The sequence below is a fragment of the Macrobrachium nipponense genome, chromosome 9 (genome assembly GCF_015104395.2).
Source record: "Macrobrachium nipponense isolate FS-2020 chromosome 9, ASM1510439v2, whole genome shotgun sequence".
NCBI classification, from domain to species: domain Eukaryota; kingdom Metazoa; phylum Arthropoda; class Malacostraca; order Decapoda; family Palaemonidae; genus Macrobrachium; species Macrobrachium nipponense.
Genome location: NC_061110.1, coordinates 67,066,394 through 67,083,619, shown reverse-complemented (window position 1 = coordinate 67,083,619; position 17,226 = coordinate 67,066,394). Strand labels below are relative to the sequence as shown.

The window sequence follows — 17,226 nt, the reverse complement described above, 5'->3', positions numbered from 1 at the left end:
CCAAGGATTGGCCGCCTTGAATTCTGGCAGTTGCCTAGAGTCTGGCATTGGGAGAGGAGAGGGTGGCACTGCCAGAGGAGTCCCTGCCGCGATCGTGGTCTGGATCCCGGCGATGGCGTTCTCTTGAGCGGCCAGTCGTTCCGCCAGGGATTGAATTGACTGGCCGGATGACGCAACAGTACTTGAGAGCTGGGAGAGTACCGTGCCAACCTTGTTATCCACCAAGGTTCCCACGATAACCCCCATCTGCTCCAAGATGTTGGCCGAGAAGCTTTCGGGGTCGAAAGGGGGCACTTGAGCCCGATCCTTTCGAGACCTGCGTTTGGGGGACCTCGACGCTGACGAAGAGGCCGCCCTTGATCTGACTGTTCCGGGGTGGGGAGCCGGAGTAACAGCGTCCGTTAAGATGGCCGATTTCTTAGGAAGGGACTTTTTCAGCTTGTCCACGGTTGACTAATTTTGGGGATCACTGAAGTGACCTTAGGGCGAACAGCCCGTTGGTCTTCAGTGAAGCCCCGGAAAGAGGTAGAAGAGGAAGGATCAGTAGAAGGAAATGGAGAAAGGGAACTCAGGAAAGGGCCCTGAGAACCCCCAGAAGCTGCCCCTACTGCACCCTTACCTGTGCCCATATGGTCTACTGCCATGGGCTCAACATCGAGGTTCATAGCCGCGACGTCTTCTGCCACATCCTCCGAGAAATCCCCATCCTGGAGGGAGATCATGACTTGAAGGTCAGCTAACAGAGGGGCGGCCACTAGCGGGTCTACCACTGATCCCTTCTTGGCCCCAGGGAAGATGAGATCAGCCATGTCCTGAGCGAGGATGTAGGGGCGGCCTTTGGAGTTCCAACCAAATCCTCCCACCCAGGCTTTGAGGGTCACCAGGGCCCTCTTCTTTTCTTCATCGGAGCCCTGTAAGAAAGTTCTAGAGTTAGGAAAAAGAGGAGGGGACGTCAGGATCGTGACTAGAATTATATTAACTGAATATGTGTCCACATTGTGAAATATAGTCAGTATCGACAAGTATACCAGGTATTGAATGCTGACGGAGATAGGAAAAAACTTACTACTAATGAGGCTTCGCCTACTAGCACGTAGCAGGTTTGGCAACCTTCATGGTGCCAAACAATGAAGTCCTCCACCTTCACTGCGCAACCGGCATGGGAGCGGCAGACTATATGGCCACATGGGTCTTGCAGCACAGCACTGCACCCGATCTCCTGGCAACACAAAATGACAATTTGTCGAAAATTGCATTTTTCCTAACTATACAAACCTGAGGTCCTTTAACAATAGGAAGTAGCTAGCGGCAGCTGGAACGGTCGTAAGCTTCGAACAAGGGGAGAACGGTAGTTAACTGCTTGTCCGACAGTCGCGCGCCGCGCGACTGTCGGACAAGCAGTTAAACAAATCACTTTTGCTTTTGGCCCATGCAAAATACGCAGAGTGAGGGGTGGCATGAGGAGGGACTATATGTAAAGGACCTCAGGTTTGTATAGTTAGGAAAAATGCAATTTTCGACAAATTGTCATTTGTTCCGATACGTAATACAAACCATCGGTCCTTTAACAATAGGAAGACTCACTTCTTGGTGGGAGGAATCTGAGTCTTTTGATGAACAGACTGGTGTTCGTCCATCCCTGGAATGCCTCCCTGGTCGTAAGAGCGAGGGAGGGATCCAAGCCTCTGTCCGATTGATCGGGGTGTGCACCGCAGGATCAATGGTCAGACCTCTGGGCCGAGTACTAAGAGAGAGGCAAGCGTATCTCTTCGTACCAGCAAGCAAGAACTTGTTCCTGTTTGCAAGAGGCAACATAAGTATGGGTTGTCTCAAGCTGGCATCCACTTCCTCCCCCTTGTTGGAGGAAGTGGTGGATATACGCTCCTATCCCTAGTAAAAGGGATAGGATGGGGCTCTGTTGAGTAGCTCACCTGCATCTTGTCCTTATCCAGCAGGGTGACGACCGTGTCCCTCTAACCACAGGTAGAGGGGAAGAAAAAGATGGGAAGAGGAGCCAGTCACACTCTCATTCACTCATCCATTCTTACGTCACACCAGGACTCGATGCTGTTCAGCCTGCGAGGGTCTGGGTTCGCTACACAACGTGTTGAGCAGCACCACGGGTCCAAAGGAAAAAGATCCAAGGACCTGTGGGCAATATCCCTCCCGAGGGTAGAAGAAGGGCATGTGGTCTGGTTGGACCAGACCCCTGCCTTCAGTACCTGCGCCACGGAGAAGTTCTTGCGGACAAGGCAGCATCTCCTTCGCATCGAAGGCGGTGAAGTCCATTAGGGAGGGGATTGTGAACGACTCGAACCAATCGTCAGGGACCGAAGGGTTCTGAGTCTTCGCTACGAAGTTCGGTACGAAATCGAGCGTCACGGATCCCCATCCCCTGGATGCTTGACTTCGCAGGAGAAGTCATGCAGTTCCTCAGAGGAAAAGAAGGAAATAGTCGCATGACCTATCCCTCTTCTCTACTTCGGTGATGTCCAGTACCCATACTGGTCTGTCCGTTTGCCACGAAGTCTCTCGCATCCTCCTATCCCCATGCAGCGAAGTTCTCGGTAGTGGATAGGACACCGACACTCCATGGTGGGTGTCAATGGTATGGGTACTGTGACAAGCTATTAAAATGAAGTAATGATTGCTCTGTAACAACCGAACTAAGTCAACAGCGTAGTTCGTAACTGACTCGGGCGCTCTGACAGCTGCCGACTGACTGCGTTCGGTAGGAGGCAAGTTGTCAAAGCATCCGAGTAAGTCACGTGACCTTCGCCTTTAAAGGGTTATGCCGAGAGACCAAACAAATAATGTATTTGTTTGTCACCAATGCCGGACAGCGAGGTGATGATTCTCTTAAGGCATGTGCCCAACAGGCGAAAGTCAATTGCCTTCTAGAGACCGAGTTCCTGAAGGTAAAACATCTCATGGTTGTTGAATCTCAGCTAAGGAGAAACAACACTATGTACCGTTGAAGACGAAGGTAGATATTGAATGCAACCTACGTCTTCACAGATGAATCGAGAGAAGGATTCTCAAGATTCATAACCTGTGCTTACAAATGACTGAAAACGCTAACCGCTATTTCATTGCTGTCCGGTGAGAAGTCGTAGTTGCAATGAAAGCGGGGCGTTCTTCAGTAATGAAAACACAGGGGAAAGCGCCTGAAGAACTGCTTCTCATGGGCTGAACATTTGGAAGTAGAGCTGTCAGGTCGGAGAGTAGGCGATGTCTTCTGACACATCTCGTAATTCGGGTTGAACAATGAACAATTGTACACCTACGAATACGAGATATTTTGAAGACAAACTCAGATGTCTGCAAAATCATTCGCATTATCGCAGTGCGATGCAGCGGGAGACTTGTACAGACTTCTGTTACCGTGCGGTAAACAGAAAGATGAAAGAGTCCAAGAGATATCTCTGTTGAAAATTCTCGCAATGTCGAAGGCGATGGAATCTAGCGTCACAGCAGTAGATGGTCCTTCATTATTGCGAGAATCCCCGTTAATCAGAGACCTAAGTCCATGATTGTTGGGTAGAGATACGGTTCGGTAGTCAATCAAAGCAGGGGAGAGAGAGACATACATGACCGTGCATATCGGAGGCCCAGCTGATACTGAGCTGCTATCAAGTATCAGGCAGTTCAATACGCAGTAGTTGAGCCTGAGCTCTCGCTGACTCATCATCCTGAGTTGCCAGGTAATCCATTATTCCACGAAGGAATGCGTTCGGCTAGAACTACCGAGCATAAAAGATATGCTCGAGCAATTATATTTAGGCGAAACGAATTTCGGTAAATATAAAAGTTGAAATGGTGTTGTCGTGACAAAACCATAAGTATATAAAAGTTGAAATGGTGTTGTCGTGACAAAACCATAAGTATATAAAATTGAAACTGAAAACTCCTGGGAGGTTGCAGGCAACCCCGAGTTGCAGTTCAATTAGAATACTTCTCTTATAAGTCGCAATCCGTAGATTAACTAGGATATGCGCCTACCCCTCGGACAATTCAACTGCTTAGTAGAATCATGTCACGAGGTTAATATACGTAGTATATTTGTAGGATTCTGAACAACGATCTCCATCCTAAATTCTTTCCTTCAAGAAAACAAAATAAGGATTGGAGATCGACCACCTTCGATCTCTATCAAAGAGAGTGAAGGAGAAGTCTTCCTCGAAGGAAAGCTTCAATGGTGAACAGAATACTAAGACGATAGTTCAAGCCAAACTGGATATTCCCGTCCGATCTTCTCTATTCCAGGTTGGTCGCCTACTGTGAGATAGTTTCTTTCAGCAGCAGTCTTCTTCCCAATGCTAGAAATTCCAGGAATTCGAGCATAGGCGAGGTTCCCGATTATCGTGTAACATATCGGGGATTCTCGTCTCGCTCACTTTGGACCGTGGTCTCGCGTAAGTGTTTGGAGATCGTAAAAAACTCGAACACTGAATGCGCTAGAAATTCCGTAGAATTCTAAGCAGTCTGCGAAACCCCCACCGAATTCGTCAAACGATATCGGCTGGTGGTTTTTTCCTCTCGATTCCCGTAGAAATCGAGAATGGGGCAGGATTCCTCTCAACGACCGGGCTTACGTCAGGTAGGACCCGAAGGTCCCCCCGGTAGCGCAGTCCCGAACGTGGGATCCTACAGAGAAATCTCTGTAGGATCCCTCCCCTTTCCCTCGTAGCCGTAAGGAGAGAGGGAATGGGGAAAGAATTGGATACTCGCTCGCCTTCCCAGTGGAACTAGCAGTTGGAGAAGAGTAGGAGCAGCCATCGCCTTGCGGCGATGGCCTCTCAGAGTCTGGGAAAACGTATCGTCAGGAGAAAACGTTTTCCCGCGGAGGGTTACGAACTCTCACTGTAGGTAAGGGTCTGCCGCCACTGTGAACGTCGTCCTGGGTGGGGCTGATCGACACCTGACAGGAGAGAGCCGATACCGTCCTCCGACTCATTCCAGTCCTCGTCGAGGTCGAAACCTCTCAGGAGGACCGAAGGAGTATTTAAATACGGTGTCCGAAGACACGTAGAACAAACGCCGCTGTCGCAGTAGAGGATGGTGGAAGTAGCTTGATCGACCGGCCAGAACTGAGAGAGCCTTCTTGCTCCGGAGACGAGAGACTCTGGTTCCGGAGACAGAAACGGCAAGCTCCGATCGCGGCAGACCCACCGTCGGTTTGGGTTCCCTCTCGGGCCCCAAAACGACTCGAGCAGAGACGTGGGCTCTGCTGGTGGGAGCGGCAATCCTTCCGCAAGGTCATTATGCTGACGAATCAGCTTAATGACTTCTGCAAATTCCTCTGTATCTCGGGAGTAAACCGCGTCTTGCGGAGTAGGACCGTCCAGTCCCTCCAACAAGAACAGATCCCGAGATACTCCTTCCTTCAGAAGGAGGAACAGCGGCAGACCCCTGACGGTCGCCTCCAGCTACTTGCGCGTATAGGTCCTGGTCGGTCCTAGAACCGTGCCTGGTCCATACAGCGTCATAGCGGGATCGCGAGCGGCGCACCTCTCGCGATCACTCATAGGTACCTCGCTCCTCCCGGTGTAGCCCGAGGAGGTTGAAGGTACAGGAGAGGCAGACCTGACGCTCCCCCCTAGCTCGCTGGCAGGACCAGCGTGCTTGGAGGGCTGCTGCTGATCGTCAACCCGCGGTGGCGATCGAGCAGCAGGCCTAGCCTTGCCGCTCGCCTGGGGCGAGAGGCTCGGCTGAGAACGTCGACGCTGGATCTCTAGCGTCAGGCGAGCTGTTGCTGATTACCGTCTCCCGCCCGATCCCGATGGGAGCGGCGTCAGGTGACCTGCTAGGCTCGCTGTCGCGGTGAGACCGGCGAGCGTCCTCTCGGCGCGTCGAGCCGCTGGTACCAGCCGTGGCTGGTACCGACGGCCGCGGGGACCCCTTCCTCGCCTCAACCCGTGGCTGTCAGCGAACGTCACGTCAACCCGAGGCAGCCAGCTGGTCGCTGCGTGAGAGCGTCCACTGGCCTAGCGAGAGTCGTCTGCACGACACTCGCCAGTCTTCTGCTCCGCGCTTCGGTCTTGGCGGCGAGCGAGCTCGGGTGTCAAGACTTTGGCTGGACGGTCTCCCGCGGGAGACCGTCCACTCGGTACTTCTCGCTAACGAGAAGCCGAGGCGGATCCTGGTTTAGCGGCAGAACCGCTAGAACCAGGCGAGGAAGTGCCAGCCGAAGCTGGTACTCCTCTGGTCCCCGTCTTCTTCTCCTTGGTAGAAGAAAAGACGGGCCCTGTTCCCGAGGGAGCAGGAGGACCAGCAGAAGAGCTCCCCGAATCGCGGAGCGAGACGGGCCCTTAGAAGGTCCCGAAGGAGCCTTCTTAGGGGGGAAAACCCGGCCCCGGGTTACCAGCTGGTCGCTGCAAGAGCGGCCGCTGGCCTGGCAAGAGTCACCTGAGCGTCTCTCACCAGCCTTCTGCTCCGTGCCGCGTCTTGGCGCCGAGCGAACTCTGGCGCCGAAACTTGGCTGCACGGTCTCCCGAGGGAGAAAACATACACTCGGGATCTCTCGCGAATCGAACGAGAGACCGAGCCGGAACCTGGCGTAGCGGCATCGCCGCTAGCACCAGGCGAGGAAGTACCAGAGCTAACCGATACTCCTCTGGTCCCCGTCTATCTCTTCCTTACGGAAGGGGAGACGGGCCCCGCTCCGAAGGAGCAGGAGGACCAGCAGAAGGACCCCCGTCCCACCGGGGTGGGACGGGCCCTTAGAAGTTCCCGAAGGAGACTTCTTAGGGGGGAAGGGCAGCTTCTCTTCTTCGGCTTATTGGGCCTTAGAAGTCGAAGGGGTAAGAGGCAGCAGCAGACGATGAAGACGAAGATGACAGTTCCTCCTCTCCTCTTCCTCGTCAGCTCACGCAGACAGTCGTCAGGTCCTCCATCCAGGCCGGAGCCGGGGCTATGCCGAAGCAACACGGCCCGACGGCAACCTGTCCGGAAGGACCTGGACTGGGGAAGACACACCGTGGGCAGGCTCAGGAACCAGGAGCAACAGGAACAGCAACCAGCTCAGGAGCGGCAGGAACAGCGGCAGCTGGTTAGACCCAGTACGGGACACGCCCAGCCAACAGCTGGGAATTCCACCATCAGCGGGCAGGTACGGCAGGCCAGCGATCGCCTCGTAGAATCATCGGCAGCCAGCGGAACCTGCCTAGGGTACTGGCTGGCCGGTCCAGGGGCGAGCTGCTGGAAAAGCGGAAGTCTGGGGCAGGCAACACGAAGAAAACAGGCGGCGGCGGCAACCCCACCTCGGTACGGCGGCGGCCCTAGTAGCGGCAGACTGCGTCATCGACACAGCATGGGGAGTGTAGACCAGGAGGGGGGGGAGCAGCATAAGCGGCCGTGGTAGTAGTGGAGACCGCCCCAGACCTCGCTAGACGCTGCAGCAGCCAGTGGATGCTAGGCACGCCCTGCCGCCGCGGTGGTCCATACTGTCCAAGGTCGTCTCCCACGGATGTAGCACCTGCGTAACATAGATAGATTAGTAAGAGGGGTTCCCTCACGCATGGGGGAAGACATGCCCCACCCGAACGCAAGGAAGACCCCAAATACAAAATACACAACGAAGAAGCTGCGGGGGGCAGGAAGGAAGATGAAGAATCGGATACCAAGGGAGTCGCGGGAGAGCTTTCCGACGACTTCCTGGCAGACCTTCGCTTCCCCTACCCCCGCACAGCAGTGAAAAGTAATATGAAAAGGAAACAGAATACTGCCTTGCAATTCACTTCATAGAACTTAAAGGGGAAAAGATCAATTCCCGGGTAAGAACGGAAACTTGATCCAATAATATGATGCTATCATAAAATATATATGAAAATGAAACAGAATACTGCACTTGCAATTTCACTTTCACATAAAAAAATCGTAAGGATCAATTCCCGGGTAAGAACGAATAAAATGCATCCAATTAAATTTCAATTTAGCACAAATAAAAAAACATAATGAAAATGAGCAAAATATTGCAATTGCGAATCCACTTTCACTGCATTCTATTATACAAAATAAAAGGCTCGTGCCGAGCGCAATCACACTCTCGGTAACGAACGCACACAGGGCAAAAATATAATGAAAAGAGTACTTACATTTTTCAATTACACACTTTCGCCCAAAATACATGACTCGGCGCGAGCGCGCCCGCCCTCGGCACCGAGCCATAATTCAAGGTTTCAATTCTGAAAAGAGAGGAAATCGCCGCATCTACGGCGATAAACTCCATGTTGGTTCATAATTAAGTAATGAAAATGAAAACAGTGTACTTACAGTTTTCATTTCAAGTCAAACAAACTATAGTAGAAAACACAATATAAACAAAGCATACGACGATGAAGCGGGCAGAGAGCGATGACGAACACATCCTTCACACCCGCGGCCGAAAGCAAAAGTGATTTGTTTTACCGCGCGACTGTCGGACAAGCAGTTAACTACACGTTCTTCCACCCCTTGTTTCGAAGCTTACGACCGTTCCAGCTGCCGCAGCTACTTCCTATTGTTAAAGGACGCTGGTTTTTGTTATTACGTATCGGAAACAAACCGGTAAGTCAAAGCATACTGAGTACCATTGACAACCTCCCGGGGAGGTACCTAAGGTAAATATCGTGGGTGCTGGAGTGGAAACGACGGATAAGGGTTCTACGTATAAGTGGCATGCAAAAAAGGGCTGCCGGAGTGAGCTCTAAAGCCCACACCCGTATGAATAAGGACTTAAAGTAAGGGGGGCAGCACTTAAAAATAACGTAGAAAATGGTTACAGGGGGAATAGCCGCTGACTCCGTATGAAGCTTCTCTTAGTTATATGGGTAAAATAAACTCCGTCGGGCCCGGAGTTGAGATTACTGAGCGAGAGGGGTTCAGCTCTCTGGGTGAAAACCAAGGAGGGAAACATGAGGCAGAACTATAACCCCCGGTAGTAACAGTATAAATAAAATAAACCCTAAAATAGTGTAACAGAAAAACATAATATCAGTGGGTGCCCGTGTGAACTATCCTAGGTGGATAGGCTCCCAGTGAATCCCTCCCCCTTGGATGTCCGGTGGGTACGGAGTATTACCGCCGGACTAAAGCAGGGGGGGGGGGGGGGCGGGGGGGGGGGGGAGGGTAGGGAGGTAATGGTGGGGTAGGGGAACCTTCTAACCTCTGCGGCCGATTAAGGCTGGAGGAGGGAAGGGAAGAAGGTCCCGAGCACCCGAGACACGGGACTGTGAGAGAGCACCAGTGGGGGGAGCCTCCCCACTATCCCTATGAGTCACCCCCTCTCATGCAGACTCGGACGCTAGCTATGAGCAGCGAGTCATCACCCGATGGCGTGGGTGGTAAAGTGTGGAGGGGGAAATGGAGGGGACAGTGACCAGTGACCAGGTGGCTCGTCGTGATCGACCAGCGACCCTCCCGGCCAGGTGATAAACACATGGTGAGGAAGGCCCGCCGGAACAACAATATGGTCGAAAAGACATCGTAATAAACTGATATATTAGGATTATCTATAAAAATACATAATAACAAAATATGAAATCTTAAAGCTAGGCTAACACGGGGAACAAAATTACATGATAATATAAGAAGTCCAAAGGTATAGGCTAATCGCCAATCCGAAGAAAGGGGTATGTTAGCCTAACCTAACATCTAGGCCAATGTAACAAGGGAATAGGTTAATCGCCAATCCGAAGATTGGGGTATGTTAGCCTAACCTAACGCCTTGGTCAGTGTGAACAAAGGAAAAGGCTAATCGCCAGTCCGAAGAATGGGGTATGTTAGCCTAACCTAACACCTAGGTCAAGTAATATCTATATCAAATAAACATAGGACTAGAAGTAGGACAAGGTGGAACAATAGTTCTAACTGGAAAACTCCTAACGAAACGGAAGGGCAAAGCTGGGCTAAGATCCGAAACGAGCAGTCGGAGTGTGCCCCGTGAAGGCCTAACTAACAAAGCTAACTGCATAATATAATATAGTAACTATATCATAAAGTACTGCAAAAAGGGGGAATCTCTAATGGTATGGGAGACCAAAAGAAAAAACCCCTACCGCCATGCGGTCGGAGGAGCGGTCGGAGCCGGTGAAGCTCCGAGAACTCCTAGATAAACAGGTAAATCATCATAAATTGTGATCTGTAACCCAAAGGCAGTATTTAACTTAGAAGCAGAAGCGGAAGACATCTTTAAATGAAGTCAAAAAACCTTGAAAAAGCGATCGCACAGCACAGAGAAAAAACAATGTGTGGTGACGATGGCGTCGGAGGCGCTCACGGTAGTAGTAGTGGGTACCGGGAGCTGTGGCACGGCTCCTCTGTAGTTGGGGGTTTTGTCGAGGGAAGAAGCTAAATGGCAAGGGACCTCTGGTAGTGATTCCACTCGCTCCTTTACTATACCGACACTTCTATTAGAGGTGAGCGAGCCATTTATCTTGGCATTATATTGTTTCTTTTTTCTCTAGGATGAATAGCAATATTTATACCTAAGAAATAGTATCAAAGGAACCATTTCACAGGGCGACACAGGTTAAGCCCAGAAATTTACATTTAAAACACCTGGTGTAGAGTAGGTGAACATGACAGTCATCCAAGTCAGCCAAGTGATCTTTTGTTTCAATGCCAACTCACAAGCTGGCACAGAGTTATAGCTATCTTTTCACAGTAGGTATGATTCATCCCAAGTAAATAACAGTAATGTATGGATAAGGTAAACCACTTACTTCTTGGCCATTCCAATAACCAAAGACATATCATCTTCACATTCAGCTAAATGAATGGCATTCTTGAGGTCCTCAGTAAAAATCAAACTCTGGTTGTCTGACTGTAGGACCTGTTGCATTCGCTGTTGAAATTTATCTCTAAGGTTTTTAAACTCAATTGCAACTTTTTCTCTCTTCTCTTCATAGCTATCAACACCCAATGCTGCAGCAGAAAAAAGGTGGCGATAACCTGGAATGAAAAGCAGATGTTATCAAGGTAGATGTTGAAAATGTACAGACTGCAAAAAATGCCTAAATTTCCTGGTAAAAATAATTCTAATGTTCTAAGGAGTCCACAATAATACAAAAATGTTAAGTTTGTGTATAATTTACAAACACTTGATAAAGCTTTGGAACCCTTCCCTGGGTTCATCTTCAGTCCAGATTTGGACTGAAGATGAACCCAGGGGAAGGTTTGAAAATTTTATAGTTTTGAAATTATACACGAACTCTTAACATTTTTTTATTATTGTGGACAATTAGAACCTTTTATATATTCTTGTGATAGGGAGTGTTTCCCAAATAATTTTAATATTCTTAAAAAGTGCATAAAAATATCTATGAATAAAAAATGTTAATGGTTTATGAAGATTGGTTATACACATTCAAAATTTCAAACCATTTCCATATTTCATCAAATGTAATTTTTATATTAATAATACTTACCTGTATAATTTATCTACCCATAAACCACAACTGATTTTCATTGGAAGGTTTTGTAACTGTCAAAATTTACCACATTGGCAACCCTGTTACCTTCTATTCTGTCCACCAGTTGGCAACACTGCCATTTGACAGTTACAAAACCTTCCATTGAAAATCAGTTGTGATAGGCAGATTGTCGGGTAGGATGAGGGGGACTAGATAAATTATACAGGTAAGTATTATTCATATTAATTTTATTATAAAAATGGAATTTTTATAATACAATTAATATGAATAATACTTACCTGTATAATCTATCTAGCCCTAAATCCCCCAAAACTGCACCAAATTTTACCACATTGGCAAACCTGTTACCTCCTATTCTGTCTGCCAGTTGGCAACACTGCCGTTTAACAGTTACAAGACCTTCCCTTAAAAATCAGAAGTGATAGGCAGATTGTGGGGTAGGATGGGTGGGTCTAAATAAATTATACAAGTAAGTATTATTAATATTAATTTTATTATAAAAATGATATTGTTAAACTACAATAAAGTTTTGTACATACTTACCTGGCAGATATATACTTAGCTATAGTCTCCGACGTTCCCGACAGAATTTCAAATCTCGCGGCACACGCGACAGGTAGGTCAGGTGGTCTACCTTACCCGCCGCTGGGTGGCGGGTGTATGAACCAATCTATCTCTCCAGCCAGATTTTCTCTTCCACCTGTCTCCTGAGGGGAGGCTGGGTGGGCCATTAGACGTATATATCTGCCAGGTAAGTATGTACAAAACTTTATTGTAGTTTAACAATATCATTTTTGTACATGAACTTCCCTGCCAGATATATACTTAGCTGATTGGCACCCTTGGTGGAGGGTAAGAGACAGCTAAAGTAATAAGGAGAGATAAGAAACAACTGATGTTGTTGGATATAAATAACCTTGGTTCTTACCTGTTCAGGCAGAAGACTTCATTGATACTGTCTCTGAGTCTGCGTTGCCTGGAGAGCTACAGCTAGGACGTGACCTGATGCTGAAAGACTCTCGGATCTACCACTGGGATATATGATCCCTTTGTGTGGTAGAATCCAAGTCGGATCCTGTTAAAGGGAGTTCGTCCCTAGCTTAACAGGTCCTAACCACTACTACTGCAAGGAGCCACACTCATCAGACCACCTAACCAAACTACTAAAGATTAGTATTACGACCTAAAGAGATGCCTTCATGCATCCTCTTTAAGGCAACCAACAACAAACACAAGACATAAGGGGAAAAATTTATACTACTAAAAAGGATGAGTTCCAGCTCCCTGCCCCAGCACTGAATCCGCAGATACGTACGGGCCCAAGGCGAAGCATTTTTCATAAGTGATTCTCACATCACGTAAGTAGTGGTTCGCGAACACTGACTGACATCTCCAGAACGTTGTCTCCATCAGGTTCCGCACGGACATATTCTTGTTGAAAGCAAGAGAAGTTGCTATGGCTCTTACTTCGTGGGCTTTCACTTTAAGAAGCCTAAGATGTTCTTCTCTGCAAGATCCGTGTGCTTCTTTGATGAGGCTTCTCAAGAAGAAGGACAATGCGTTCTTTGACAATGGACGAGTAGGGTCTTTTACTGAACACCACAGGACATCTCGGTTGGCTTTCAGTTGCTCTTTTCTTCTAAGGTAGTATTTTACCATTCTCATTGGGCATGCTAAGAATGGCAAAATCATTGTTGCCACATTAGTGGAGCTTCACACATACGCCGATGCATTATTATAAACTGTTTCCATGAATTCTAGTTGTCATAGTAATGCAATAATGATAAAATTGTTTTAATATTTATGTATATATACTTCCAATACATAGCCTAATTTCACCAATTTCCATTTTTTTGTGAAGTCCCTTATACCCCAGTTTGGGGAGGGTGAACCACACACCAAAATGGCAACAGAGAAGAGAGAGAGAGAGGAAGAGGAAGAGAGAGAGAGAGAGAGAGAGGAAGGCGAAGGAAGGAAGGACAGGGGTTGGCGGTGTAGGGGGGGGGAGGAGGGGTTAGGTGGTAGCTTTTTACGCTGTTCCATAGCCATTTGCTGGATAATGGAGTTTTTGTCTTCTTGGTACAAGGCCAAGTGTCGTTATTCTGTTTACGATTAGTGATTCACGATACCCCTTATAAATTACGGTCACTGGGTATAATGGCACTATAGCAAAATCTCGTTTATTTTTGGTTATTTCTGATAGGAGGTTCGTTACAAAGAAATAGGTATTGCCCAGAAAAAGCGTTGCTTGCCACTGTCTCTGGAAATGACAATTTGTCTAAATTGCATTTTTCCCCTAACTAGACAAACCTGAGGTCCATTTTACACAATAGGAAGATACTAGCGGCAGCTGGATAGGTCGTAAGCTTTCGAACAAGGGGTTCCGGTAGTTAACTGCTTGTCCCGACATAAGGCGCGCAGTTCGCGCGACTGGTGGGAGGTAAAACAAATCACTTTTGCTTTGGCCCAAGCAAAAACTGCAGAGTGAGGGGTGGCATGAGGTGGGGCTATGTGTAAAAGTGGACCTCAGGTTTGTATAGCGTTAGGAAAAAATGGCAAATTTTAGACACAAATTGTCATTTGTTCCGACACGGCATGACAAACCTTTTCGGTCCTTTTACAATAGGAAGACTCCACTTCTGGGTGGGTGGAAATCTGAGTCCTTTTGTGTTTTTGGAACAGACTGGTGTTTTCGCACCCTACCTTGGAAGCTTCCCTGGTCGTAAGAAAGCGAGGGAGGGATCCAAGCCTCTGTCCGATTTGATCGGGAGGGTGTGCACCGCAGGCAATCAATGGTCAGACCTCTGGTACCGAGTTACTAAGAAGAGGTGGGCATGCGGCCATCTTTCAGTACCAGCAATAATGCAAGAAATCTTTTCCTGTAGCAGGAGCAAATATAAAGTCATGGGTTTTGACTCTTGTTTAGGCATCCACCTTCCCCACCCCCCCTTGTAGAAGGAAGGTGGGTGTATATTCTGCTTCCTATCCCTAGTGGAAAGGGATAGGATGGGGCTCTGTCCATATAGCTCAGCACGTCCTGCATCTCGTCCTCCCATCCAGCGTAGTTGACCGACCCATGGGCCCTCTTGCCCACAGGTAGAGTGGTAAGGAAAAGATGGGAAAGAGAGAGCCAGTCACGTCATCTCACCACACCATCTCCGATCCACACAGTCACACCAGGACTCCGATGCTGTTTTCCAGCCTGCGAGGGTCGTGGTTTAGCTACACCAACTTGTTGATGCAGCCACCCACGGGTCCCAAGGAAAAGGTGTCCAAGGACCTGTTGGGCCGATATCCGAAGGTAGAAGGACGTAAAGGTAGGTCTGGTTAGACCCAGGACCCCAGCCCTCCTTCAGGACCTGCGCCACGGAGAAGTTCTTGCGAAACAAACGTCCAACGAGGGGCCAATACTTCTGACTTCGTGAGCTCTTCCGGACGGGACGTACCGGATTGTCGTCAACTAACCCATCGGCCATCATACCGCCCTCCTGATCGACCTCACGCAGCCAGAATGAAAAGAGTGTTCTTGCGGATACTTCCTTTCTTGGTGACCCCGGTGCTAACGAAGAGGGGGGTTTTCTTTCTGTTTTTTGGGGGGGGGGACGTCGAACTCAGGACCTGAGGTGGGACGAGTTTCTCTTCAGAATAGCGCCGGTAGCGCCCCTCACAGGTACAAAGCAGCATCTCATTCTCCGCATCAGTATCGGAGAAGTCCAATAGGGAGGGATAATCGCGAATGAACTTCGAACCATAGTCATCAGGGACTGAACGGTTTCTCAGGGTCTTCGCAACGAAGTTCGGGGGAACGAAATCGAGCGTCACGGATCACCCCATCCCCTGGAGTGTCGTTACATCATAGGAAGACCATTGAAGTTCCCCTACTCTCTTCGCACCGATGCCAGGGCCAGCAAGAAGAGGGTCGTCTTGAGGGTCAGACTCCCTGTCTGACGGACTCTCGGAGTGGCTCGCAACGGTGTTCGAGTCAAGACTCCTAGGACCGAGAGTCACTGTCCCACGCAGGGGGCCTGAGTTCCCTGGGTGGGCAAGACCTCCATCGAAGCTCCTCATCAAGCAAAGGAGATCTCGAACGAGTTAGAGATGTCCAACCCCCTACCCCCCAGTTTTGCATGGACGAGCGCCAAGGCTGGCCTGTATCTCCTTTTCACTGTGGGGACTGATAGGAGCTTCTTCTTCCGGCGAAGAAAAAACAGGAAACCTCCGCTACCTGCAGAAGAGTGCTCTCGAGAAGGAGGATAGGACCCCGTTACGACCAACCCAACCACGAAGAAGACCTGGCCCACTTCCCCTGGGTTACACAGCTGCAGAGGACTGACGGACTGTTTCCCAGCCCATCTCGCCACTTTTTTTGTTTTTTTTTTCACTTTATTGCTTGCGCTACGCCCCGAGCGAAAAAGCCTCTCGTTCGCAAGAGGATGGTGGGATAACAGCCAGCCGTGAAGACGTAGGGACTGGACTGCTCGGTGGTACCGCTCGACGTTGTGGCTGGGCGAGAAATGGTTGATGCCCAAGGGGGAATTCTCTCTCGGTTCTCCTGCGAGAAGAGCCAGCAGGTCCAGGATACCAAATGGCCTACCATTGGGAGGCCACCAGGATTTTCACTGAGATCCGGGGGGACCAGCGGATCGATCCTGTACATTCGGAGACCACCCTTCGCGGAAGGGGGCTGCAGGATGATCACTGGATGCAAACCGCGACACGTTAATTAACACTGGCCAATATTGTAACGGGGGAAACGGTCTATTAGACCTCAAGTCCCATGCTTTGTGCCCCGATCCCCCTTCTCTCGGGTCGTTGTATAGCAGCCCCCGCCTCCTGACAGCTCGCAAATGGGCCGGCCCACGGATTGACCGGCCACGGAGAAGAACCAAAACCCTGGAGCTTCCTTGTTGGCCGCCGGGTGGCGAACAGATCCACGAACTGACTGGTCGCCCCACAATGGGCGAAGAGCCTTTTCCCGCCATCGTCCTGGTTTTGTAGAAGACCATTCGGTTCCCTATCACCGATCCACCCGAACGGGCCTGAGCGTGTCTGCCACTACCATTCATCTTCCTGGAATTGTTAGCACGCCGCCCGACAGTCTTATTGAGTGTGCCTGAGCCTCCCACTCGTGCACCTGCCGTCGCAACCTGGATTTACAATCGGGAGCAGACACTAGAGGCCCCCCTGTTTTTGTTGACGTAAAGCCACCCCACCGTGTGTTGGTCGCACATCAACACCAGCTGAGTTGTACCCCATTCAAGCGGTCCTGAAAAAGAAACTTCTTTGGAGAGCGAGGAACGCTGCCCTTGAGGTTCCAGTACATTGATGTGAAGGTTGCTTGTTCGTTCATCGTTCCCACCACCCTCCTGAAGGTCAGACTAACTCCTCCAGGATGTGCGGCCCCATCCCTTCGGTCGATGCGTCTGAGAGAGAACAGGCTGCATGGTCCGGGGGTGGGGGGGGAGTGCGCAGAGGCACTGCCTCTTAAGAGGTTCCCTGTCTGGTCGAGCCACCAGGCTTGGAGGTCCTCAACAACACCCGAACCTCCCAACCTCCTGGCAGTCAGTGACCACTGTAAACTTGGGGGATTCAGTCCCCACACCTCCCGTAGTGTTCCTTTTCCCCTGCAAACCAATCCCGCGCCTGTGACCCAACCTCCTTTAGTCTCCAACATTGAAGAGACCGCAGGTGAAAGAACGCCCGTGATGGGAACCTAAATTCATTTCAGGAGGACGGACAGGTGTTTCCGATCACGACACGTTGCCATCGCTGAGCTACCTGTTCCATGCCGAGACCAGGAATGCTGGTTGGC

The 17,226-nt window shown here is 49.7% G+C and overlaps 1 protein-coding gene across 1 annotated transcript in view; it reads right to left on the bottom strand.

Moving 5' to 3' along the window:
- Positions 1 to 17,226, bottom strand: part of LOC135218260 (pentatricopeptide repeat-containing protein 2, mitochondrial-like) — a 121,504-nt gene that overhangs the window by 90,011 nt on the left and 14,267 nt on the right. The window contains exon 2 of the mRNA XM_064254433.1: positions 10,704 to 10,932. Coding sequence (XP_064110503.1) covers positions 10,704 to 10,932 — 229 coding nt within the window. The remainder of the gene's footprint in view (positions 1 to 10,703; positions 10,933 to 17,226) is intronic.